This window comes from Anser cygnoides, chromosome 1 (genome assembly GCF_040182565.1).
Source record: "Anser cygnoides isolate HZ-2024a breed goose chromosome 1, Taihu_goose_T2T_genome, whole genome shotgun sequence".
Taxonomy (NCBI): Eukaryota; Metazoa; Chordata; class Aves; order Anseriformes; family Anatidae; genus Anser; species Anser cygnoides.
Genome location: NC_089873.1, coordinates 208,810,808 through 208,836,176, shown reverse-complemented (window position 1 = coordinate 208,836,176; position 25,369 = coordinate 208,810,808). Strand labels below are relative to the sequence as shown.

The 25,369-nt window shown below is 48.3% G+C and overlaps 1 protein-coding gene across 6 annotated transcripts in view; it reads right to left on the bottom strand.

Moving 5' to 3' along the window:
- The window catches only part of LOC125180516 (glycerophosphodiester phosphodiesterase domain-containing protein 5), a 32,801-nt gene that overhangs the window by 6,085 nt on the left and 1,347 nt on the right, over positions 1 to 25,369 (bottom strand). For 2 of the 6 annotated variants that reach the window (XM_066989982.1, XM_066989987.1), the window contains exons 2-11: positions 13,820 to 14,028; positions 12,977 to 13,080; positions 12,018 to 12,111; positions 7,354 to 7,413; positions 5,687 to 5,785; positions 4,258 to 4,351; positions 2,627 to 2,772; positions 2,202 to 2,284; positions 1,201 to 1,351; positions 451 to 675 (exon numbers count right to left, since the gene is read on the bottom strand). In XM_066989982.1, the coding sequence (XP_066846083.1) occupies positions 451 to 675; positions 1,201 to 1,351; positions 2,202 to 2,284; positions 2,627 to 2,772; positions 4,258 to 4,351; positions 5,687 to 5,785; positions 7,354 to 7,413; positions 12,018 to 12,111; positions 12,977 to 13,080; positions 13,820 to 14,002 (1,239 nt within the window). In that variant the 5' untranslated portion in view covers positions 14,003 to 14,028. Of the gene's footprint in view, positions 1 to 450; positions 676 to 1,200; positions 1,352 to 2,201; positions 2,285 to 2,626; positions 2,773 to 4,257; positions 4,352 to 5,686; positions 5,786 to 7,353; positions 7,414 to 12,017; positions 12,112 to 12,976; positions 13,081 to 13,199; positions 13,691 to 13,819; positions 14,029 to 14,421; positions 14,440 to 20,491; positions 20,598 to 25,369 lie in introns of those variants that run through there. The other 4 variants (XM_066989983.1, XM_066989984.1, XM_066989985.1 and 1 more) reach the window with 4 other exon arrangements.

The following is a 25,369-nucleotide window of genomic DNA, read 5'->3' as shown; positions in this document are numbered from 1 at the left end:
ATATGGATCAGCCTAACTCTGGACATCAATGGATATAACCTGCTCCACATGGATTTAGCATCCATCCTAAGCAAGGAGTTAACAGTGAGGGAGGAAGGCAATAAAGCTCCCAGCTACTTTAATTTAAACCAGGAGTTTCTATGCAATATATAAAATAAGTATAAGTGGCTTATTAGGGTGTAGGCCGACAATTATCACAATGATGAAAGGACACAGTTAGGGGCCTAAGGCATCACCGGGTATATCTACACTTTCTGATTTCCTGTGTTGCTGTAGCATTATGCCACTTTGTACCTGCTGAGGAACTGATAGTAGAAGTATATTCCAAATGACGCCTCTGAAAACAAATGGGATGCAAGGGGAAAGACTGCATGCTCGTGAAGTCACGCCAAGTATGACCCCAATTCAGAGAACAAGAAAAAGGGATACAAAGAAGAGCGGCCAGCCTACCAGATGGGGTCTAATCCCGGACTCATTGAGGATGACTTCCAGGGTTCTGTTGATCCACGAGTACCTGTAAGGATGTTTCTCTGGAGGGCGGTAGAGATCAAATATAACAAGTTTATTCTGACTGTCTGCGAGGCGCAAGAAATTACTTAGCTTGTAAATTGACTGATTCATTGCCTGGTTTTGATCTGCCCTTGACAGTGAGCCCATGCATGAAAAGGGTTTGTCCTAGAAACAAACATATAAAAAGGAAATCAGTCAGCCAGTCATATCTAGGAGCAAGCTGCATGCAAACATTTCATATCTCTGTGAGGGAAAAAGTTTGGCATCAACCCTCAGTAGGTGAGGATATTCTATTCTGCTTAGCTCTTCCACCCGAGAAACATGGATAATTAACCCAGATGACACTGCTTCTGGGACATAAATTGTGTAGCTAGCTCTGCTGTGCTTCTCTGTCCCACCATGTAAGCCGTATTACACACAGCATCTTGCACAAGTACCTGTTTTCTTCTTTCTCCAGACCATCTGTTCTGCTGCTGCCATGATAAGGAGCTACAAGAACACCCACCAGCCAAACAAAATAGGTCTCCTAGGCCTAAAGGCCAAAAGGACAAAGCAAGGAGACCCCCAACTGAATGACTTCTACCAACTAAGTGTGGGCTCAACCAAAAGTTTCTCTCCTAACTTTCATACTAATAAGCTGTAGCCAGCCCGTGTCTCTTCTACAACATCACAGTCATTTATGGTGCTTGCCTTAAGGAACCATGCTCCAGCATTCAACTCCTTCAGGGTATCCCAGGAGAACAAGGCTGCATTTTGAGCAGTGTCGTTGGGATAGACCTCCCTGATGTTGGTTGTCCTCCTCAGGCTGCTGTCATGCATGAGGAAAGGAACTCCGTCGTAGCTGTTGGAGAGCAAGAATTCAGGTCACCTGGAGTGGAGATCATTCATGGCACAAGCAGAGTCAAACCAGGTGAGAACAACGTGTGGGCCACCATGAATGCAGCAGTACAGCCTCCCTTAGAGCAGAGGGTAGGGTAGGAAAGAAGGCTGACACTCAAGATACCAAACTATTTCAAGCTTAAATATTTCTGGGTGACCTTGGTGAAGCTGTACCTCCCTGTGACTCGTTTTCCTCAGGGGCAAAGTGGAGATGGTGGCATTTATGCCTGCCAGCCCCTAAAAGAAAATGGGTAGTAACTTGTGGCCAAAGGCTCTTTTTGCTGACACCAAAGTGCTTCTACAGGTTTCAGAGGACTGAAGTTTAAATGGATAGAAAAGCAAAATTCTCTTTTATAGAAAGGCCTTTATTAATAGGACACCTAAGTATTAGTATTTTAGTTACTCAGTGCCTGGAAACTGCTCATCCTGCCCAGCAGGTTAGAAGGTCATGGCAAAGAGTCCCATACACAAAGGTAATTAAAGGTCTAATAATTATATCAATGATGGCACAGGCCTAAATACAATTTTCTGGTGGTTTCTAGGCCTGATAAAACCTTCGCTGATGCCTGTCAGACTACAGACTGAACTTGTCTCTGTATGTTGCAAAAGTATTTAAAATATACTGTAGAAATAATGACTGTTAGATAAGAGCTTATTGAGAAGAGCCATGTCCCACAGCCCTTAGCATCATGCAGCAGCTGAGGGACCCTGTCCCAGCCGTTGGCAGAACCAAATTGCCCAAAATTACATGGCTCCAAAGGCAACTCTTAGAAGAAGTATCTGCTTTGGGAAGTGTGATGTTTTCCCCTTACCTAATGGTGACATCTGTTTCAAGACCATCCCCACCATGTTCAATTGTCTTCTGAAATGACATCTCAGTGTTTTCTGGTGCCAGCTGGGGAAAAAAAATGGGCCATGAGCAGACTGGCTTTAGACACACTCTGGAGGACTCTGTAAATACTTTCTGTCTCCTTGTAACGCCTGTTTTGTATTAAAGGACCACCATTATCTTGTTAAAGTCTCCTGTTTGCTTTCTTCCACCTTAGCCACCAAACCCACCACGTCTCTCAGGGTTCCCTGTTAGCAAACCCACAGAGCGATCATTTGGCACACAGTTCCAAACGGAAATGTCTCCCTTTCCACCCTCCATTGATTTCTTGGGGAGAAAAAATGATGATGATGAAGGCAACAGCACACAGGATGAAGAAATGATGTAAAATAGCTTCTCCAAACCTACCATCGGTGCTCCGCGGTGTCCAATGAGGGCTGGCTTTGGTCCAAGTGTCCCCTCCTCTCTGATGCAAGGAGAGTACATCCCCAGAGGTATCAAGAAAAGAAAGAGAAGGATAGCCAGGTATGGACCAACAATTACCACCTGAACAACTGCAAAAATTTGAAGGAGGAATGCTAGAGTTAATCCATTTGGTAGCACAGCGTTTGCCTTGCAGCTTGACTTTTAATACAGCCCTCCAGCTAAGTAACTGTTGGGCTTTGTCCCATCCCATTTTCCATCCCTTCTTCCCCTAATTTTCACCGTCTGTCCAAACAATACAGTCCAGGACAAAGAAGGATTTGGGCTGTTTAGGCTAGGATTGCAAGTTTTGTGCTGCAATTGCATCTCACTATGCCTTCCAGCAAGACACAGCCTTCATTTCTTTTTCATTGGAGATGATGCAATGCAATTTCCCCTACCTGTAGAGGAATGATCCTCAACAGAAGGATGCTTTTTTTTTTTTTTCTTACTCAAATAAGAGCAGGCAACATTTTAAAGTTTCATTCCCCTCCAGGTGAATGCTTCCCTGGTTTCTTCAGACTGCTGTCAGTGGCTTTCTGTACGTGACATGCAGTCTCCTACTGACACTGACTGCATGGGTACTGCATCTCAGAAACCTGCCAACTCATTACCTATGGTCTTTGGAGTCTGTTGACATATTACTCAAGAGTCCCAGTGGGCAACCTTCACCTCAGAGAATGAAACAGTTCCTCTGAGAAGCACCTGTGCACCAAAATTCCTTATTTAGGTGTGTACCACCACCCCTCTGCACACTGTATTAGTGGCTCTGAAAGAACTTGGGGTTACACCAAGTCAATGTATGGAGTTGAGTGACCATTAGGCACAGTGGGTTGTAAAGTCTTGGGTCCCAACATGTTCCTCCCTACCCCCAGCTGCAGTTAAATGTAGAGAAATTCCTAGGTAGGAAACAAAATGCTCCCACCAGCACATTCTGTCTGAAGTCAATGGTTTCTGTTACAAATCAACATCTGCAGATGGGTGTCATGTAGACAACACTGGATATATGGAGAAACTGGGTCAGAGAAAAAGAGCCAGAGCCAGGCTCTTCTGCAGTTGTTCTTGACTCCTTGCCCTTACACTTCCTGGAGCTCTCAAAGGGATAACACCAGGAAAGGAAAGCAAAATTCCTTAACAACCAATCTGAAAGCTCTTTTCCCCATCCTATCTGGCTTCTCCTAAGATCCTCTAGTATGGACTGACTTTCTGAGACAGTGAAACTGAGCATAGCAATTTTGGACACTGGTTGCTCTCTCCTGCAAAATTCTGACCAAATTTTCACGCATGATCTAGAACTTGGGGACTTTTGCTAATCTCCTTATCTTTAGGGCTTGTCACTACCTTGGTATACACCAAAACTTTGCAAGGTAGCATGCAAATCACTAACAAGTATGGACAGGCCCAAGACAGTGCATAGGCTAAGCCCCAGCCCTGCTAATTTCTCTGGAATACTCAAAAACTAAAATTCAACTCTAGCTGGAATGTGGATGTGGGAGGAAACGGCTCCTGCACGCTTGATTTTCCACACTGATATGTGTCTTTTGTCATACAGGGAGCAGGAAGCAGAGCTACTGTACCTTTCTTATCTGCTCTGATGGCATACAGAGCCATGGGCCAGGAGAGGAGGACCATGATGGTTATAGCCCCTATGTGGAGATAGGGGGCTGTGATCTGGAAAGGAGAAAAAAGGATTTTATTCAAAGGATGAAGTGTGGATACAGACAGAAACAAGCCCCAACACAGCTGCAGCCTCCCACATAGATGGGCTCCTGCTGTGGACATCAGCAGTTTATCTTCTCTCCCACACTCAGGTTGGATCCACAAAACACCTCCTGAGTCAGGGCAGAGAGATGTGCCTGGCTGGTTCCCCGCACTGAGGAGTGCTCCTCACTTCAGTATAAAGCTCTCCTTTCCTCTCAACCAGCCAAAAGGGACAAGTCTGTCCTTGTCCAGGATGGTTTGGCAAACAATCACATTTACTACTACGTCATAACCTGTGAACATCTTCCAGAGAGCAGCAGTTTTAATCCAATCTAATCCAGTCCAATCTTATCCATATAACAGTCATCTCCACTGCAACTAAATCATCAATCTAATGTCAACAAACCGGAATTTCCTCAGCCTTTCCTATCGCTTGGCCAACTCTCTAAAATTTAAGGGTCGAAGAAAAGCAGAAGTCATTGAGAGATGTCATTGTGTGTGAGACTGTCTGCCCTGGACACCTGATCCCAACTTCTTTTGACCAGAAGCAGGATGCAGTTGCATAAACAAAGGTGCCACCTGAGATGTCCAGGATATTTGAGATAGTTATGCAGGGCTAGTGGACAGAACACAGGATCTGCTAAAGACTGGTGTCCTTTGGGAACAGCAGCAGGAGGCCAGCTGAAGCATCTCAAAGGGCATGAACACCCCAAATAAACCACACCTGTGGGAAACCCAAAAGATTTTGTGTCTCCTTCTCCCCATCCTCCTCCCCTAGAGTCTGAAAAGGGGAGGAGAAGCTGATGCTTTCTCTTAACCTTTGCCAGTGCATTAGCCCTGATTCCCATCCTCAGGGGATGAAGCTCTTCTGGGTTGTAGGAGACTGAAATTGGGCTAATGCTAAAAGCTGCTGAGCTGGCATGAGCTGAGTAGGGAGTGAATTCTCACTCCAGTAACCCCACCAGCCAAAGGGATCTGATTGAGCTGCCCTCAGCACCTGCTAATTAACAGTACACTTAAAACAAGTTTGCCAAAAAAAGGAGAAAAAAAAAAGGATACAACTTCCCAAAATGAGACATGTTATATCAAACAAATAGCTTGATACCAAACCTCAGGTCTTGGCTTCCTTCCTTCCTACAGGAAATGTTAAGTCTTAATAAAAGTCTATGCAAAACTGCACAGACTGCCAGGAAAACCCATGTGAAAAACATTTACCATATGGAATATTTTCCACTGATTGCCACACAATACTTCAAGAAACCAGTTGCTTTTTTCAAAGAACCTCCTTTCAAACAAGCCTCTTACCTGGAACGAGAGGCGGACTGTTTTCCACTGATCTCCCCAGAGCACAGATAATATGAAGAGGGCTGTGATAGAGAAGCCCAGGACAAGAAAAGTCCCAATCTGGGGAGACAAAGAGGACATAAATAAGCTTTGGCATTTCTGCATAGGGTGTGCAATCTATTTGCCTAACAGGCTTCTTTAATCAGCTTGGACTCAATAAATTCGGGATGCACAAGCTTCGCTGTGCTAGTTCATAGACAAAGAGATCTAATGGGACTAAAACCAGACCCACAGTGCTATAAATTGGATTTTCTGTACGGCAAAACTGATTTTACAAGTTAAGTACCTAACCTGAGTCAGCCCTCAAGGCTCCCTCTCTAGTCACGGGAGAAAGAGAGGAATTTACAGAGGTGATCCATTTCCACTTGCTTTACGATGAGAGATGCCTCTCTCTGTCAGTTGATGCAGATGGAGCCTAGATGAACAACTATCGTTAAATTCTGTAGTTGGCTGAACTCAGAAGCACCAAGTTAAACCCAAAAGAGACATCAGCACAGCTTCCTTATGCTGAGTTGCTTTGGAAGAGGCTTCAGCAACTGCAAACATTTCTGTAGTTCAGAAATAAGAATGTAATCTTTAACTAAAAGAAAAGTGAAGGGGTAGCTCATTCTGTGCTGTGGCTTCTTGCCCAGGTTGGTACCAAGCAGTTATGATGGCAGGCTCTTCCTGGAACCTTATTTGTCTGCTGAGAACTAAACACGACTAGAAATTGGACCAAGGCCCTAACCAGTCTTCAGGGAGATCCTACAGATCAGCATCCTAATAATCAGTCCCTAATCTCTTCCACATAGAGATGCAGTGTTGGTGTTTTCCACAAATTGCTCTACAGCTTTCTGGATCTTCTGGAAGCCCATTTTTGATAGTAAAATTGATCGTTTCCACTGTGTAAATGAAGAAACAGAGGATGGAGTATTCTGACATTCAACTATTCCCCTTCACAGCAAGATTTGCAATCTTATTACACTTTCCCCTAAGCTTCATGGCTTATTTTTTAAAAGCCTCACCTGGCTTTCAAGAAGTTCTTAAGAAAGGTGGTTTCTAAAGCATCATTTTGCAGCAACAGCTCCCTGAGGAGTTGTTTCTATGCCTTCCAAACTCCACGTGGCTTTTCCAAAACCACCCCAAGACCAAAAGACACGGGGCACCAGGATGCCTTGGAAAAGCCAGGTTTCTGTTCTGCAGAGGAAGCAGCCACTGTTTTTAAAGCTGTTGGGTCCTGCTACAGGGACTTACGCTGTGCTCCTCATGGAAACTTTGCCTTTGTCTACATGCAACCACATGTAGACATGTTAAATGCAGACATCCTCACCTCAGTGAGTCACCACGGGCTCCTTTTAGAGCCAGTGGGGAAAAAAGGTACTTTAGGTGTGATTCATCTCATCTCAATTTAAGTGTCTATGACCAGCTGGATGATTTGCATCCTCAGAGGGTTCATTTCCCTCATCTGACTGCACAGGGAGCTTGAGGTGATTAGCTCACTTGGAGATATCATTAGTATGGATATTTAAAGCCTCCTAAGATTAACCTCCTCCCTCTCTCCTATGATCTAAGCTGTTTTGCACGCAGGGAAACACCACAGGCTGATGGTTTAAAGCATGGTTAGGGTTACCAGAAAACTCTCTCCCCACCTTGTGACTCCAGTGCAGGTACAGCTGCTGACCTTCTGCAAGCAAACACATCGCTAGGACCTGCGAAAGCAAGAAGAGATTATTTGCATCCTGGTACAAAATGACAAAATGAGGCATTTCTGGAATTATTTTTGCATAGGGAAGTCACTTTACTCTAGACCTTTGTGCACAATGGCAAGGCAGGACAGGTGGATGGAGAGAAGCGGTTATTGCTACAGTAAATATGTTCCTGAAATGGCCAAGCACTCACCAAAACTGCCTTGTAGGGTCAAAACCTTCTCATGGGTGACAGATAGTTGAGCATTTTGGGGTACACACTTTGTGACTGCACTCTGATATATAGAATATGGCCTGGGCCAGCAGCCATGACATGAAAAATAGAGCAGCAACCTTACTTTTTTTCTATGTATTTGTTGTCACTAAAGGCACATCATCCATGGGGGACAGCTCAGGGAATAAAAGTCTCAAAAAAAACCCAAAAACACAAAACAAACAAACAAACAGAAAAACAGAGCAGAGAGCAAAGGAAAGCACACAGTGACAGTAATTGCAAGAAATGCAAGAAATGCACATCTCAGAACGTGGAAAACTGCCTTGGAGATTCAAAACCTCTGGTTTGTATTAGGTTAATTTTTAATCCCCAGCTGTGGCCCTATGGCTGGTGTGCTCCTTTCCCTGCTGGCAGGTTGGAGCCCTTGGGGATCAGGGTCCCTTAAGGACAGCACCAACCCCAGCCAGGGCAGGGGACAACCTGAGATGCCCTGAACACCAAGTAAAGGATGAGGAAAACCAGTCCGTGGCTCTTCTGGAGACTAGCTTCAGGTTGTCACAGACAACTGATGAACCTGGTGACAAGTTTCACCAGCCCAGATGCCTTGTGATGAGTTTCACCAGCCCAGATGCCTTGTGATGAGTTTCACCAGCCCAGATGCCTTGCTGCTGTGCAAACACGTGGGTCTATGCTCAGGTGCATGGAGCAAGCTTCCCAACAAGTGTAAGGGACGGTCTGGGAACCAATATCACCAGATATGAGGGTTTAGAGAAAAAACATCTGTTAGCAGTCCTCAGTACTTCACTGAGATGATAATTTATGATCCAGGTCCTTGCAGACTGTAACACAGTGGGATTGTGTGAAAGCAGTACAAAGAGATTTAGGGCAATAATGTGTTGGGAAGGGGAGCTGTTCTGAAACCCAACTATAAAGGAATGTAAGGTGATTCCGACCCAGCTACAAATACCCTCTCTTTCCAGGATGATGCTGATTTGAGGCAAGATAAGCTCAGCAGAGAATACAGATCAGCCTTTAAGGGCTACTTGACATGTCAGCCTCCTTTAATTGAATCCTACACCCAGGACATGATGAGTAACCGCGGGAGCAGTTCACAGAGAACTGAATTACTGCTGAAGATCTTAAACCAGGCACATTTAAATAAGCCATTTTAGAAAAATGAAGGGAAAAGACACTTTCAAAATCTCCCCTTTTCGGCAAGCAATGTTACGAAGACTTGGTCCTTGCCTAAGGTGCATCCAAACGCCTACTTCAGAGGCCGTGCTCAACTAGACTCTCCCCTGCTACTCCTGTGTAACTTTCCTACAAAAGATGCAGCATATTTGGGGATGCCATTGGAGGAAAAGCTCGTTTTTATGGATAGAGGTAACAGCTCATTACCAGCTTACAAGAAGAATAATCACCAATTTTCATCCTCGGATGGTGAAGCAGGAACTCTTGCAGTTGCTCCACTGGTCACTGGAGGAGAACACGTCTTGATGGACCGGTGAGATGATGTGATGTGGACAAGATCTGTCCTCTGTGTGCTCTGGCTCCTCAAAAGCTGCCTCAGGACCTGTCTGATCTGCTCTTCCATGGAGAGCAGCTGTGTTTAGCAGTGTCTCACACGGTTCCACCTACAGCAAGACTTCTTCAGGCCAAAGGACGACCACCACCAGCAGGTCTGGCTCCTCCAAACTGCTCCTACACATACCCTGGGATTCACTGCAATGGGGGCTTGACAGCACAAGCCAGGTTTCTACATTCACTTTCTGGCAAAAAAAAAATGCAGGCTTTCAGAGCTTCCATGACACCCCAGTCTCTCAGGGATGAAGGCTTGAGGTCACTCTTTGGACTTCACTACCAACGTACAATTTTGAGTCGTCTTCTTAGTGTATGAATGCAGAGGCCCCAGCACATCTGAACCCCTTTACATTATACAGTCACGAGTTACCTCCCAAAAACCCCTTGGAATGAATGTGTGTAACTGCAGAGAGGCAAATATCATCTTCTGTGTTTGAAAGACTGAACAAGAAAGTATTTTTCTTCTCCCCTGAGCCTGAACTGTCCTACAACAAGACCCCGCAGCTTAACCTTTTAGCTCTAATGGGGATGAGAAGATTGCCTTGGGAGTGATAACAATTAAATTAATTGAAACTGATTGTCTGAAGAAAATTACACTGATGCATGCAGGCGGAGAGAGCCTTTGCACAGACAGCAAGTGCTTTGTTGTGCAGCACTTTGTTCAGCCACTGGTGGCTGCTGGGCAGAAGAGTGTTTGCTTCAGTGGTTCACAATAAGGACGTGGAAGGAGGCCTCCAGGCCCCAGTTGGGTGGAGGAAGAGACTACGATGCTCACAAACAAAACCATGCCAAGCACTGCTTGCTGTAAAAACTCTGCTCCAGCAAGGGCGTCAGCGTGCTCAGCTTTCTGACATGTTGGGCTGCTGATGCAAAACATCACAAGGAAGCATTGCCTGGGTGAAGATCTCCGGTCCTTCCTGCAACACGTGGAATCCTCCCTCCTCCACATCCCCATCCCATGTCCCTGCAGGTCAGGATGTCTGTCCCAGGTGATTGAAATTGGCTGATTGAGCCTAAAACTGTTGAGAAATAACAGGCAGGCAGCACAGCCAGCCTCTTAGGAAACAAGGCAAAAGCAAGTTTTCACATGGAGCCAACATGGTCACAGCCCACCATGGTTCAAAAAGGGTTTCTACGTGTGCCTAAGACCTGGTGAAGAACAGACCATGGTTTAACCTAAGTCTAGCTACGATGTGTGATACCAACAGTCTTGTAGGGAAGTCACACATCACAGGAACCACCAGTGGCTCAATGCAGAAGGTATTTCTGCTGTGTTACGCCCCCTGAACATCACTTGGGTAGGAGGGAGAAGTGCTCAGGGAAGTGCCAGCTGGCTGTGGTTGCTCAAGAGTGCTGAACCTCTGGAGATGAATGTTTTTGGTGGGATAGCAGTAGCCTGATGCGCCCCAAGGTGGGAGGTCCCTGACTTGCTGTAGCCATGGCCTGCTTCTTTTGCCTCTGTGGAAAGCCACTGCACATTTTGAGATAGCAGGAGCACGAACAGCCTTGTGCCTCCCAGAACTTAACATCAGTGCATGCAGGAGTCTTGCCAAATTAGACATGATGGACATAGCGATGCAAGCAAGCAGGGCAAGTGCCCTTAGAAATACCCAGTGACTTTAGGTGGGTTACTTAACAGCTTCATGAAGATGAGGAGCAAATGGATCCTGACCGCACATGCATCTTTGGCAAAGCTCAGAGTTGCCCAAAGTAACATTGCAACCTCCAAACTACCCACACTGATCCATTAACACCAGGAAAGCTAGGTAGACCTAGCTAAATAACAGAGATTAAGCTCTACAGCCACCAGCACGCCTCAAAATCCTTGTAATTAAATATTGTTATTTGACCTACTTAGAGATAAGTTATTCCACAGCTTTTATAATGCTATTGATTGCTTGTAGCATGGCCAAGCAGCTGTCCTATTTCTCACTTTGTTATTTTATTGCTAGCACTGAAATAAAATCACTATTTATTTGTACTTCAGCAGGGACAAAGGACCTTGGAAATCTGTTGTGTTGGGCACTGCGTGAGCAAGGCTAAGAGAGGTTCCCTGCCACGGGCAATTTACAGGCTGGCTATATGATGAGACGTCAATGAACGGGTAGGAGCAGCAGGAACTGATGATAAAAGCCAGTTGCCTTGGTCACAGAGGTGAGTCAAAGCCACAGCGTCAGCCCCAGCACCTGGCATCTCAAAACGCAAGCTGGAGCAGGAATGAGACTGAAAGTGGGGAAAATTTAATGCAGTTTGGAAAAGTGAAGACCTCAGGAACATAAACCTCTTTGGGCATAAATTTAAGGAGTGTTTTGTGACCACATCTGCGGTCTCCAACTGGAGACAAGCCCTCCAGCAAGGCAGAGAGAATCAAGGCAGCTTTAGTGATAATGTTTCCCTTCTTCTCATGAGTTTTACAGTTCAGGGTTAGAGGAATAACTCTACTTTGACAACACATCACCACTACAAGACTCAGATCTCCATACTTCCCTGCTGTCAAATAACAAAACTCAGCTTCCGCATAACCAATACTGGCACAGCTTCGCTTGTGTTGATGGAGAAATGGGTCAAATTCACCAAAGGGAAATCACTGAGGGAAATCACAGAACCTACATCTAGCTCAGAGACACCTGTGTTGAAAATGCTCATCCGCAGGTGGGAGAAAGTACCACAAATGCTCATTGTGTTCCCAGTCCTCCCCAGGTAGCTACTGTCAAGTGTCAGGGCTAGGCTGAACTTTGGTCTGATACATTAAACCATCCCTGTATTTATTTTCTAGGCCTGTAACTCACTCCTTAACAGGAGCCTTACTTACCAACAGCAGCGCGATGTACATGAACAGGATTGCAGCCACTACCAGGAGAACAAGAGACCAGAGGAACCAGAAGCCCAGGTTCCCATAGTTATACCTAAAAAGCAATAAAACCTTATAATAGCATTTGTGGCACATTAGCACAGGGGCTGCAGGGAAAATATATTTGAAGGAGAAAACGCCAGAAAGCTGGAGGAGCTACAGAGGCGTATCCCAAGGAGAGAGAGGGAAGCTTTCCTTTTTATCCAAAGGCTCAATAACATTATTACACCTGAATAACATTATTACACATTATTATATATTATTATATATTACATATATATTTTATATATTATATATAATATAATTATTATTATATATTTGTATTATATTATATTATATTATATATTTATATATATAATATATAGCATTATATATATATATTATATTATTATAACAATGAATAACATTATTACACCTCCCCTTCTCATGGTATTTGAGCTATCTGGATGGCATCTAATTTTAGGGGCCAGATTTACATAACTGCTACCTACACAGTGCAGAAGGAAAGGATTTGCATAAAACCACACTGGTTATTTCTCTGTCTCCAGACTGGGAACATGCAATTCTCTTTGCTCTGAGATAGCTGCTGCAATACCTCTGATGCCAGCCACTATGCTTCTTCGGAGGGAACAGGAAAAAAGAAAAGATGACCAAGGGAAGGAAAGAGCCATTTAGTCCCTTTCATTCACCATTTTTGCAACAGCGGCTGTTATCTTTCTCACAAATCCACACTTAAACCTGTACACCGTAGCCAAGCAAAGGGCAGAGCCTCAGCACCTCTGGAGACCCTGGGAGTTCATTTTGGGTGCCAGAACCAAGATGTGAAGGGACCAAAGCTTTGGCTCGTGACTGAAGTGCCCGGCCTACCTGGGGTGTCTCATTAAAACCCGAGTGGGAAAGGAGGAAAACGTGGCACTTACCAGTCAAAGTTGTTGTAGTCATTTTTCGCTTCACCCCACATGTACAGGAAGACGAGAGAAAAGCAGAAAGCTCCAACGAGCAATGGGAAAAACACGCATTCCCGCTAGAGAGGGAGAAGAAGGACAATCGGTCAGAGCCTCGTTCACTCCGAAACAAGCAGAGCAAACAGCAGTCACTGCTTGCTTCTAGGCTGTCCGTGAAACACGTGGCTTGATGCTGGACCTTCTGAAGCCGACCTTGTCCTACGAGGAGAGGCTGCAAGAGCTGGGGCTGCTGGGCCTGGAGCAGAGGAGGCTCCGGGGGCTGCCAGCCATGGCCACCAGCACTGCCGGGAGGTGCCGAGAGGCCGGAGCCAGGCTCTGCTCAGGGGTGCCCGGGGCCAGGCCCAGAGGCCCCGGGCCCAGCCTGGAGCCCAGGAGGTGCCCTCTGCCCCTCAGGAAGCACTGCTGGGCTGGGCGGGTGCCGGAGCCCTGGCACAGGCTGCCCAGAGAGGGGCTGGGGGCTCCTCCTTGGGGATCTCCAGCAGCCGCCTGGACGTGGGGCTGGGCCCCCTGCTCGGGGTGGCCCTGCTGGAGCAGGGCTGGCACCACAGGGACCCGCAGCTGCCCCACACCACCAGCCACACGGGGACACTCTCTCCATGGTGGCACAGACAAACTGAGCCTGCCAGAGAAGCACAGCAAGCCCTCCAGCCCCAGGAGCTGCCATCTAGGACACCAAGAGACCGCGCTGGGCTCTAAGGGAGGTCAGGCCTTTGACCCACAGCATCAACCGCTTCTCAGCTTGGACTGACTTTTCCCAGTGCAGAAATGAATGTCTTTGCTGATTCTGAGCTAATTTACCGTCTTGCAGCAGCATTTCCCAGGCTCGGTCCTTCTGCGTTGGTACCGCTTCCACCGGCAGCTGTAGAAACCCGCCAGGCAGGAGATGAAGGGCTGGTGCTCGTACCTCTGCAGCAAGTGCCGACGTACCACCTTCAGCTTCCCAAACTTGATCCTCTTGAGGCTGGTGGAACTGGCCTCCATCTGAAGAGCTTTATCTCATCTTCCTCCTGAAATGAGGTCACAAGATTGATGTGAGTCTCCTTGCCTTCGGGGTAAGCTTTTTGTGTCAGAAGGAGAGGAATTGTTCCCAAGAGGATGCAGAGACCAGCAGGAAAGGTGGCTGAGGACACCCCACCTAACTTTATACCCCTGAGAGAGATGTCTAGAAGAAAAGTACGGTCATTGCAAGTCCCCTGAGTGGTCAGTGGTTATAACTTTGGTGCTCTGCATCACCTCTGAGGGAACCTCTGCCTCCCTTTGACTCTACAGGGAGCTCTGGGAAAGGAAATCATTAACTTTAGCCCTCCATGCAGATTCCCAAATAATGTCAGATGAACCTGAGATGAACTTAGCCATGGGAATTAGCTCAATATCGCTGTGACCTCTCTGCAACCCCTTACCAGTTTAAGTAGTTCAGGTAGGAAAGGGACCAAAACTCTCCCAGGACACAGCCCTCTTATCCCAGAAAAACTGCAGCGCTGCAGAGACCGATCCCTGATGGAAAAACTATTTCCTGACTCAAAGAGCTCTACTGGCAGCGTGTTGGAAGGCCAGAAAGAACAGCTGTAAAGATGCACACATGGGAGATCTGTTCATAATCGGGACTTTAAACAAAGACTCCGGTGGTAAATTGCAGCCGGTGTTAGCAGTGAAGCAAACAGCACAGGGGTTGTGCCAGCAAAGAGCAATTTGCCCAGCAGGGCACTATCGAGACCACAAGGAAACATTAAGGAAAAATAGTCCTGTGTTGGCAGACAAACAAGCACCGCTATCCATCGCTTCTTTGGAGAACAGAGATAGCCTGAGATGCTCTCCGAGTGCCATAGTGCCCCTGAGTCCGTACCGGTCATGTTCAGATGCAGGCATATCTGCTGCAAAGTCCCAGCTCAGGAGTCCAATCCCCTTAATTTATCTGATGTAATAACAGTAATTTAAGAGCAAAAATGAACAGATTGCTGCAGTACACACGTGGGTAAAATGTACACGTAAATAGTTTGCAAACAACTCCAAGTCCTGCGTTTCTTTGCAGAAATGAATGGATAACAGCTTGCAAATTGACACTACATAAAAACAACCCCAAAAATCCAGCCCTATGATCAGTTTGCAGAAGGCACAAATAAAACAAGATGCAAGTTAAAACGGAAATGATGCTCTCCTCATGTATTTCCTGCTATATGTTCCCAGCCTAACAGCAGCTGGGTTGCAAAGGAGAGGGGATGGAAATGAAGCACAAGAGTTGTCAGTTCAGGCTGCTCCTAACCAAGAAGTGCCCGCGTGTGCCATGCCCTGAATGCCTTCCTGAGACAGAGGTGTTTGCCCATCCACGACACTCAGTTCACCAGCATCAGATCCGGAGGCAGCAGGAGGTCACCCCCTGGTAAAAAATTGATGCTGCTCTCACATGGCGACATGGTGAGCCTGCTCTTGAGTAACACATCACAGGGGGTTTGTGGGCTCTGTGCCACCAGTGAGTGGTGTAGATGACATTTGATCCTGCTGTCCTAGTCACCTGGACTCAAATATGCCTGCCATAAGCCCAGCGATTGCCAAATTGCCCCAGCTGTGTCTTCGGAATACGTTTGAACCTTCAGAGCTCTTACCAGAAGGTTTACATGTGCCATGCGGGTGCAGTATTTGTTACCTTCTAGTAGGATCCCTAGACCATGATTTTCCCCATCAGTGAAGCACAGCATCGTTTTTTTCCCCAGCCCTTGATTTAATGCTTCATCCTTTCCCTCCAGCAATAACAATGAAGACACTGGTTCAAAACCAGCAGCTTTGCTGTCAGAGGACCATGAAATTTGCTATTGCATTCTTAATGGAGACACGAGGCTCACACATCGATATTTATCCATCAGTGTATAGGATTTGACAGGAAAACTGATGGCAGAGACCTCAGCACATTGTCCTCTCCATCTGGCTGGCGGGATGTTAAATCTGGATGTTAGTCGAGATGTTAGACTAGCTCTCTCATAAAAAGGGTGATGGAGATACCACCAGCTCCCAAGACAGGCTAATCCTCTCTGAATTTGCTCTACCATTAACAGTTTTTTTTCAGTGCCTGGCCTCATGTCTAACAGTTTAAGCCCACCACTTCATGACCTGATCTTGATGGATCTAGAGAGGAGAGTAAATGTTTCCTCTGTTACGTATTTCACAACTGTTTGGATGACTGCCGTCTCGCTGGAGCTTTTGGAACGGGTAAGCACAACATCTCACATAATGGGAAACATTCACGTAGCTGCCTTTAAGAAAGCTTCAGTCTTAACCACAGCCAAACAAACCAAGAAATCCTCTTGAGCATCCACTTCCTGGCAGCATGAGGTGGGTTTGGGATGTCCACGTGCAGACCTCAGAGCCCTCGGTGCTCAAAGGGTTCATCTTGTCTCACGGCTGAGCCCTGGGACCCCGGATAATGTCCTCAGGGGACAGTGGCACCCACTGCTTGTCATCCTTTTGGGAAATGACACTTAGGAAGCTGAAGTTTCGGAATCTCAGTTTGCAAATTCTGCACCGAGGAACATCTGCAACCCAGGAAACGTCTTCAGAGCTGTTTATCAGAAGGAGCCCATCATCCTCAATCATCCTCTACCATTCTTCCTCTCCAGCATGGGCTGACTAGGGGATGAGAGCTCCTGGGGCTGAAATCCTATCCTGCCCAAAAGAGAAACAGCAATGCACAGAAGACCTTGCAGTGACCTGCCAGCCCCATCCAGAAGTACAAGAGGCTGCCGGAGGTTAGAGACCAGGGATGCCAATAAAGCCATTATATCACAGCTGGTGGGAGCAGAAAGCTTTCAGCCAAAGCTGAACGTGCCCTGCCAAGCCCCAGATCATGACTTGCCCCACAGCTGCTCCTGCTCCCACTGGGCATGCGGGGCTCACACTGGAAAAGCAAATGGGAGACTTGGAGCCCCACGGCTGCAAGGGACTGCTGGGTCCACTGGGGAGCAAAGCACAGGAGATGCTTGAGATATTGAATATAGAAGGCATTTATGTGTAAATTCAAAGGAAAGGGTTGATAGGGATAAGGAAAACCAGGCCTTTCACACCAGGGCAGGCAGAAATGTCCCTCTCAGCTCCAAATGGGTTCAAATCCTCAGCCTCCCCGTCCTTCTCTTTCTCTGTGTCCTCAGATAATGTTTAATTTAATGCAAGCTTCCTCACACCTCTGCCCCCCTTCGCTTTCTCCATGACCCTCCATCCCACAACCTCATCCTTGCTCCCAAATTTCCAGCCTGCTGTTACAGCTGCACTGGGGCGTTCAGAAGGCACAGAAACATCTCTCCCAAGGTATGGCCGAAACTGCAATGCCTCAGACCACATCAAGCACTGAAGCCTTTGAATTCACTAGCACCTGATCCCAACAAAGATAATATCCCAGCTTCTGGACCCAGCAACTGGGATAAAGGGGCAAAGAACATTGCAGCATATGGTGGGTGCAGAGTCCAAAAGACAGGAGGGCCACACGAGGATCTGGAGCAGTTCAGCCATTGTTAGGACACAGCAAGAGACCTCACAGTGCTTGGTCTAGATTTGAAGCGGAGTGCTCCTAAAACTTGGAGGCTGCCTGCAACCCCTCCCCAGCTCCACCAGGCAAAAGTAAATGGCTGGAAAAAGGGGACAGCATACCCCAAATCCATTCACTGGGAAAGCCATGGGAGCAAAGAGCAAGCAGGAAAACATGCATCAGCAGGAGAGCAAAGTTTAGGGCTTCAGCAAGTGAGCCATGACAGCAGTAACACATGTTTTCCAGCTCCATAATCCCAAGAGACCTCAGGTCTTTCCCTTGCAAACAGAGACTGTTTGCTCACAGATAAGAGTCCCCGTAATTGCAGGCATTTGAGCGGGGCTGCTCATTTCCCACTGCTCGACAGAGAGGGAGGAAAAGCATGAGAACTAGCCCGGGGGGTGGTGGAGAAATGAGCTGGAGAAAAAACTGGGAAATACATTCAGCTGCAAAGCCTGGATGCAGAAGGTAGTGCAAGCAGAGCTGGCTGGAGAGGCACGTGCACGAGCAAGGAGAGGATCCTTGCCTCATTATTGTTATTATTATTATCATTTGATGCTTAGAGCTGGGGAACTCATCTTCTGAGTGGTAAACAGGTACAGAAGCCAAACCTGGCATCACCTATAGCCTTCTCCTTGAGGCTTTGAAGTCCATGCTTTCTCCTCAGCATCATGATGCCTTGTGAAGCCTGATGCAGGCAGCAGGTAGGGGTGATCCCTGCTTCGCCCATCCCATTTCTAAGGGATTTGGACAGAATTTGGAGAGAAAGTAAACCCTGTGCCAAGGCTGAGCCTTCCCAGCGCCTGCAGCTCCTTCGCCTGATGGTGGAGATGCCACTGAAGTCGCCTGGTACAGAGACCCCCAGTGCCATCCCTCTGCTCTCTGGGGACATCACACCCTGCCCCTCCACCTGGGAATCTTCAGCATTATCACACCAACAAATTGGAAGGAGAAAAATCAACATCCAGACATGGTGCTGGTTGGTCACCGTCCCCACGAGCTGCACACAGACCTTGCCACCAGCCAGAAAACTCAGCAAAGAGCCTCCCTTAAACCTGCATTTCCAGCTCACGGTGTGCCCAAGGATCTGGATCACAGCCTTGGTTTCCTCTTGTTCCACTGCCATCAGCCTTCACTTTCTTTTCAGAGCACACAAGAGGTTTGACACAGGGAAGGAAGAAGGTTGATTTGAAACACGACTAGTCAACACCTCCCTGTGATACGGGATATACATCCTTTCCTTTCCCTGGCAGGTGATAATTATAATTTATCAGCAAGACATTCAACAGCTTCTTTATTAGCCCTAATTATGCCTTGCTTCTGCGTGGGATCCCAGGGAGGATGTGCAGCTCGACTCGAGTACGTGCAAAGTAGCCCTGAGGACTGATTAGCTGTTGGTTTGAGGCAGATGACAGCCCTCAGCACACAGAAATGCTGGGGCTTACCCCAGAAAATAATGAATGAACATGGAAAGAGAAGGGGTTAATGAGGAATAAGTGCTCCCGTGGCTGCAGGAACAATACTCGTTTCATTTTGTGTGCTGTTGTACACCTCCAGCATGCAGTGGCTGTGGCTCTCAGAGCTCTGGGGAGGTTTCCAGCAAGGTTAATGTCCCGTGTTTTGCAATATGCCTCCGCAGTTTGAACAGTCATAAATAATCACGCCTGCTTCAGACAAATGAACCTGAAAATACAGATGAAGCTTTGCATCTCTTCGGGTTGCAGAGGGACTTACAGAGGAGTCGGTGCTGGGGCTCAAAGGTCGGCCATCCAGCGTGAGCTGTGCTGGGAAGGGGTGCTGTACCCTGCTCAACACGAGCCACACTGGCTGGTTAGACCAGGATTCATCTGAGGATGCAGGCAAATGGATTTTCCGAGGCAACCAACCATATATTTTGGGGTGGAGGTGGGGGTCAACTTGACAAGCCCTACAGGAACCCCAATTGATGAGGATGATCGGTACGGTTTTGGAAACACCGCTGCCAGCCCCAGGCTTCTGCACATATCCCTGCGTGGAGAAGCAGACATCACTCCGATGGTGATGGGCTCACCTCAGAGCAAAGCCAGGCATCGTCCATGAGAGTCTGGAGCAGAAAAGGTACCTTAATCCCTGCCTTTATTTCAGAGGGCTCATCATAGGAAGGAACGCTTCAAAGTTGAACCACGTTTTAGCCCAAATTACATTTTTTTTAATCCTCTCCTTTCCCCAAAAATTGTTTGGTCTCCCTTCACTTCAAGAAACTCTCACAGTACGCTCTCATGTTTTGACCAAGTTTGTCCCCAGCCCCCGGGGTTGACTCATTATCCACAACCTCTTGCAGAACCCTCGTCTAATCCTAATCATCATCATCACAAATCACAGCTGGTTTTCTTCATCTTCAAAGCACTTTGCGGGCTGCCTCAGCGAATGCGTGCCTCGGAAATTATTGGCCAAGCCTCAGAGCATGTGCGATGGATTTTGTGCAAATGCTTTCAGTTTTGTGTTGAAACAGGCAAGGGGAAATTGTCGTGTTTGTCAAAGGGCCTCACAGCACTAGAATAGATTTTTCCCTCTTTCCTGCTAGGAGCAAAATGAGTGTTTAGAATAAAGGCAATGAATAGTAGCTTAGTGGCTTGACATAAAAATAAAAATAAAAGGAAGAAGAAAAAGAAGGGGTGGAGAAAGACTTCCCAAGTGCCACAGCATTGGCTGGACTTTTGGCTGGAGCCATCCCTCGTTACACGGAGACTTCCCAAAAGGGCCGCGTGGTTTTGGGTCTGCAGAGGTTCGCCTGCTGCCCCAGTCCCTCCATCTTCGAGGAGCAACGGTGTAGGACTGGCACGTATGGGGATGCTTTCATCTACAGAAATTTTCCTTTGAGGGGGAACAGGAGGTAAATCCCAGCATAGCTGTCCCGTCGGGTCGGGGTTTGAATTGTTTTTGCCTGCCAGTTGCCTGTAGAGAGGTTCCAGCCCACCTACCTTTCAGAAAGGTCCACCCAGCTCACCCCGCTGTCCTTCTGGGAAGTCCTGCCCGCCCCAACCCTCCTCACGGAAGGTTCCACCAGCCCCAACTGTCCTTCCAGAAACTTCCACCGCACCACTCGAGTGAAGGCCACCCCCAGCCTTCAGCCCTTGTCAGTCTCAGGTCTCCAGGACCCCAAGGACTGAAGCTTCAGCCCCTCCATCATGGGGGGACAAGAGGAGGAGTGGGCAGAAGCTGCACCGACCCCTGCCCTGGGGCTCGTTCCTCCAGGGAGGGGATGCTCCAGGGCCAAGGGGAGAAATGGGGGAGAGAAAATTCTGGCTGAGAATAATAAAGTCCTAAACTCTGACATCAAGTGTTGACCCAAACGTAGCAGGTTTTTATGCTGTGGTGTCTCTTTCCTGTAATTTGTCATGAGCTAAAATGTGGAGAGGGTCCAGTTCAGCCATGGAAGGGCCTGAAAAACATCAGAAAACTCAAGTAAAATAAAATAAAAGGTCGACATTCGCTCATAGGACATGGCTCTTTCTTTCTCCTAGAAGACGAATTATAAGGCCTGGAAACAAGGTGGGACTATGTAGGTGCAGAACCAGGGGTAGTGCCCCAGGAGAGCCCAGATCTGCACACCAGGGCTGCCAGATATCGGGGTGTTAAAGGGCTCCACTTGCAACGAGCCCCGGGATCGCATCGCTTCCCAAACTTCCCTTTCAGGCTCGTTTCATTCACGCCCACGAGAAAGCTGAAGGGTTGAGAAATCCCCCGCTGAGCAGCCAGCGTCTCGCACGCGATGCTGGAGCAGCAGCAGATGAGGCGGGATGTCCCGGCTGGGACAGGAGATATTTGCTTGCTTAAAGTGAAGAGGGAAATGCTGTGTGGCATTAAAGCTCCATTAATGCAGAAGCAAGGCTTTCTTTTTGTCCTGTGGTGCCATGCTGCATATCCCTAGAGATGTGATGCACTGCACAGCACTAAATTTGGGGTAAAAGGATATTATGGGGGTTATTACCTGCTAGACCAGAGCTTGGGGTGGGCTTCAAGCCTCCCTACATGAGACTCATCCCTCCTAGAACCAGAGGGCACTCCCTGGGCAGCCGTTCACGGTGTCTTTACCTGCCCTGCCTCTTCAGGCCACTAGCCACCATGGTGGCCAGCCCCCCAAAACACCCTGGAACAGCCACGGCATTGCCCCACCACATGTGGGGTGGCACACAGGTAGCTCTGGCCCCATTGCTGGGCCATCAGCAGTTCCTTTCTTCTGTTTTTTACCCTGAGAGCCTTCATATAGCTGATTTGTAACCCATGAGCTTGGGCTACAGCCCCACATTGCTCAACATGTCCGTTATATGGATGTCCAGTCTTCTGGGGGAGCTGGATTCCCTCCTCTGGGCACTACAGGTGGGCAAAGGCAGAAATTAGCCCCAAAAAGTGTTGGGAACTGTGAGCTTCCAGCTGTGAGCACAAGGAGGTGGTTGAAGCCAGATGTCAGCCCCAGTCACAAGGCAGCCGACAGCCCCGAGATTAGGGACACGGTTTGGTGGGTGACATTGGTGGTAGGGGGATGGTTGGACCAGATGATCTCGGAGGGCTTTTCCAGCCCTAATGATGCTGTGATTCTATGAGATGTCTGTGTCCACATGTCATTTTGGTCACACCAAGAGCGAATGAGGAGCACTGGGGAGATCCTACCTACAGGTCAAGCCTGAAAACAAGCCTGAAACTCAAAGCGACTGGTTTGAGAGGAAGCTGCTCCCCACATTTCGGCGTGGTCAACAGGAGGGTTTTGTCCTCACCTGGCTCATAGCATCTTTGCAGGTGGTGCAGGGCATGGGGCTGTGCTCAGCACGGTCTCAGGTCACACGTGGAGCTCAGCCTGGGGCTGTGACCCTGGGTGGCCCCCAGCTCTCCAAGAAGTCTCTGCCACCCTTGAAAAGTGGCCACAGTGAAGAAAAAAGGGCTGGGGAAGGAGGAGGAATAAATCCCTTGGAAGCCAAAAAAAAAAAAAAAATTAAAAATGGTGCTCAGAAAAGGGGGGAAACATTCCTTTGAAGATAAATCCCACTTTGTGCAGTTCAGCACGTCCTGGCTCGGCTCCCACTCTGCTCCTGGGAATTCCTAAGCGGCTCTTTGTGCCCTACTGCTCAGGGGAGATGATGAGATGGGGACACAGCATGGGGGACCCCCGCCGGCCCCCCCAGCCCTGCTGAGGGCAGCGCAATGCCGCCAGCGCCATCTCCAAGGGAAGACTTTGTCAGTCGGCCAAAAGGGGGAGAAGAAAAGAGGTCTGCAGATCACATACCTCCGCCGGCGGCTCTGCAGAGCCCTATTCAGCCAGGACAAAGGACGGGGGCCCTGGACGGTCACCGCCCGAAGCCCCCAGCGCCGGCCCTCCCACGGGCTGCCCGTGTTAAAGTTCAGGGTTTGGAGCAAAACAGCCCTGCAAGGAGGGGAGGAAGAGACGCTTTCCACGCCGTCGGCCGGAGGTTTCTCTATTCAGCTATCCGCAGCATCCATATGCATCAGGGCTGGCCCGTTTTTACCCCGTAACAATGCCACCCCGCTGTTCCCAGCGCACCCCCCTTTCTGGCTAATTCAGTGCTACGCGTTTCTGCATAAGTCATCGCAGGAAAGTTTTGCATGGATTTAGGGAAAGGATGGCCTGACACTCAAGATCCACGCCCAAGATCCCCATCCTGACTCCAGCCTCCCAGTGCAGTGGAGCCATCACCCAGAGCCTCCTTTTCCCCCTCATGAACATCTCCATCAGCACTCATTCCCTGTGCCATTTTCCATGGGGCAAGGGCGTGCTGAAAGCATGGTGAAAGCAGCAGATGACGACTTCACAGCTCATTTCTTTTTCACCCATCGTGAAAATCTCCAGGGCCTGCTCAGCAAGGCAGGTGCATGGTGGTTTTCATCGCATGGGCATCACCTCGTGCAGAAAACCAGCGTGCAGGACCCCGATGGACAACCTCAGGACCTAGGGTATGGTTGGCTCTGCTGGGTCAACACCCAGCAGCGCTCACATCCCAACAGATCAGAAGAGGGTAATTTATTTAGCCGTAGAGTCTGTGGTGGGTGTTTCAATTCCTCTGTTTTAATTCCTCTAGGACCCATCTCCTCCGTGTTTGAGTGGTTACAAGGAGTGAAGAGGAATGGGTACAACTCAACCCATCCAAGAGCAGGCATCTTGAACAGGTTGGATGAACACAGCCAGAGTGCCAGGGCATGAATCCAGCCCAAGACATAAGGACATTCATCACTCCAACCCAAAAATCCCAAGCACCATTTCTTGGGCCTCCCAGGTTGCCTCGATTTAAGTATGGCCCTTGGGCACCAAAGCCCATTGCTGCCTGGAAACCCTGCCTTTGCTCTGGGTCTGTCCCCGCTGCAGTAGGAAGAAATGCAGGATTTCTCCATGCATGGTTAAAGGAAGCAGTCACGGGGACCACAGAAGTTCAACACGCTGATTGAAGGCAGTAGTTCCCAATGCTATAGTGCCTCATTCTTGTGGAATGGCCCCAAAACATCAAGCCCCAACCAACAGTCACCATAACACAGTAACACAGGCACAGCCTGGCAGCAGGCAAGGGAAGGAAGAGGTAAAGCACTGCTTGTGTAGTTTGGGGGAAGGAAAATGGATCAGAGCCGTTCACCTGCATTTCACGCTCAAATTGGGATTTGCCTAAGCAAGAAGCTTTAAGAAGTTTTCAGGGAAACGGAGCACTTCGGAGAGCGCTGACCCCGCAGAACCTCTCAGACCGCTTTAAGGCATGAATCAATTAAAGCAATCACGGAGCAAAGGTTAATCAGTAGCAAGTACATCTTAAGAAATAAGTAGCCTTTTAAAAAGCCATTGCTCCTGCCAATTCCTCCCCCCTCCCCTTCTTTTCTAAAGTGGCTTTTAGTTCTCGGACTCTGGAGACCTTCCAAAATAAGTCCTGTGATTAAGAGCGGCTGCAAAATCGTGCGGCGGCAGGGGATGGACCCGAGGTAGTCGCAGCAGCTCGGTACCACGGGGGGCTGAACACCTTCCAGGGGCCTCCAGCTTAATTAGAGCAGATGGAGGCGGGAGGGATGAGGGATTGCTTTTTGCAGTTAGTTTTGAGAAGGGAGGAAATGAGGCGGGAGGGTAAGGAAGGGACTGGCTCCACAACAGGTCTACGCAAGCAGTGAGGCTCCAGCCCGAGCATGCAGGCACACGGCGGTGCTTCGAGCTGTTCCCGTGCCGTGTCCTGCCTGCAGAGGTGTTCTTCCTTCGGGCAGCCTCCTCTGCTCCCCTGCACAGGGTGTCCGAGCCGAGCCCATGCTCAGCCTGGTGTGAAGCCCACCGCAGGCATCCTCTCCGAGCTGCTCCATCCGTTGCCTCCCTTCCTGTGGGATCTGGAGCCCAAAGGATCTTCCCAACTTCTTATCCTATCCACTCTTCTCTGAAATAGTCCAAGACCCTCCTGTCCCAAGCCACCAAGAGGTCACTTGGGCAGGATTTGCTCCACGTGGGGAGGATGCAGGAGCCCATGTGCCGGGTTAGGGCACCTCAGCTGATGGGTGATGCCTTCAGAAGCCGCTTGCACACGATTATTACAAATATTTTTCTGAAGCTTCTGGGCTCTTGCACAGCAAGCAAACAAAGCCTCATTGCCCCAAAGCTACAAATGTAGAGAAATAATGCTTCTTGTATGTCTTGGCTGTTATTTTATCACACTAAACACCACCATACATCAACTATTTGCACAGAGGAACTTGCTAAGACACACGCAGTCCCGCAGCAAGTGATCACCAAGATTAAAGAGCTGCTTTTTCATCACCCCTAATGACACCTCAAGCCCAAAAGACACCATCCAGTCACCTCCTCGGTCCAATGCCATGCCATATTC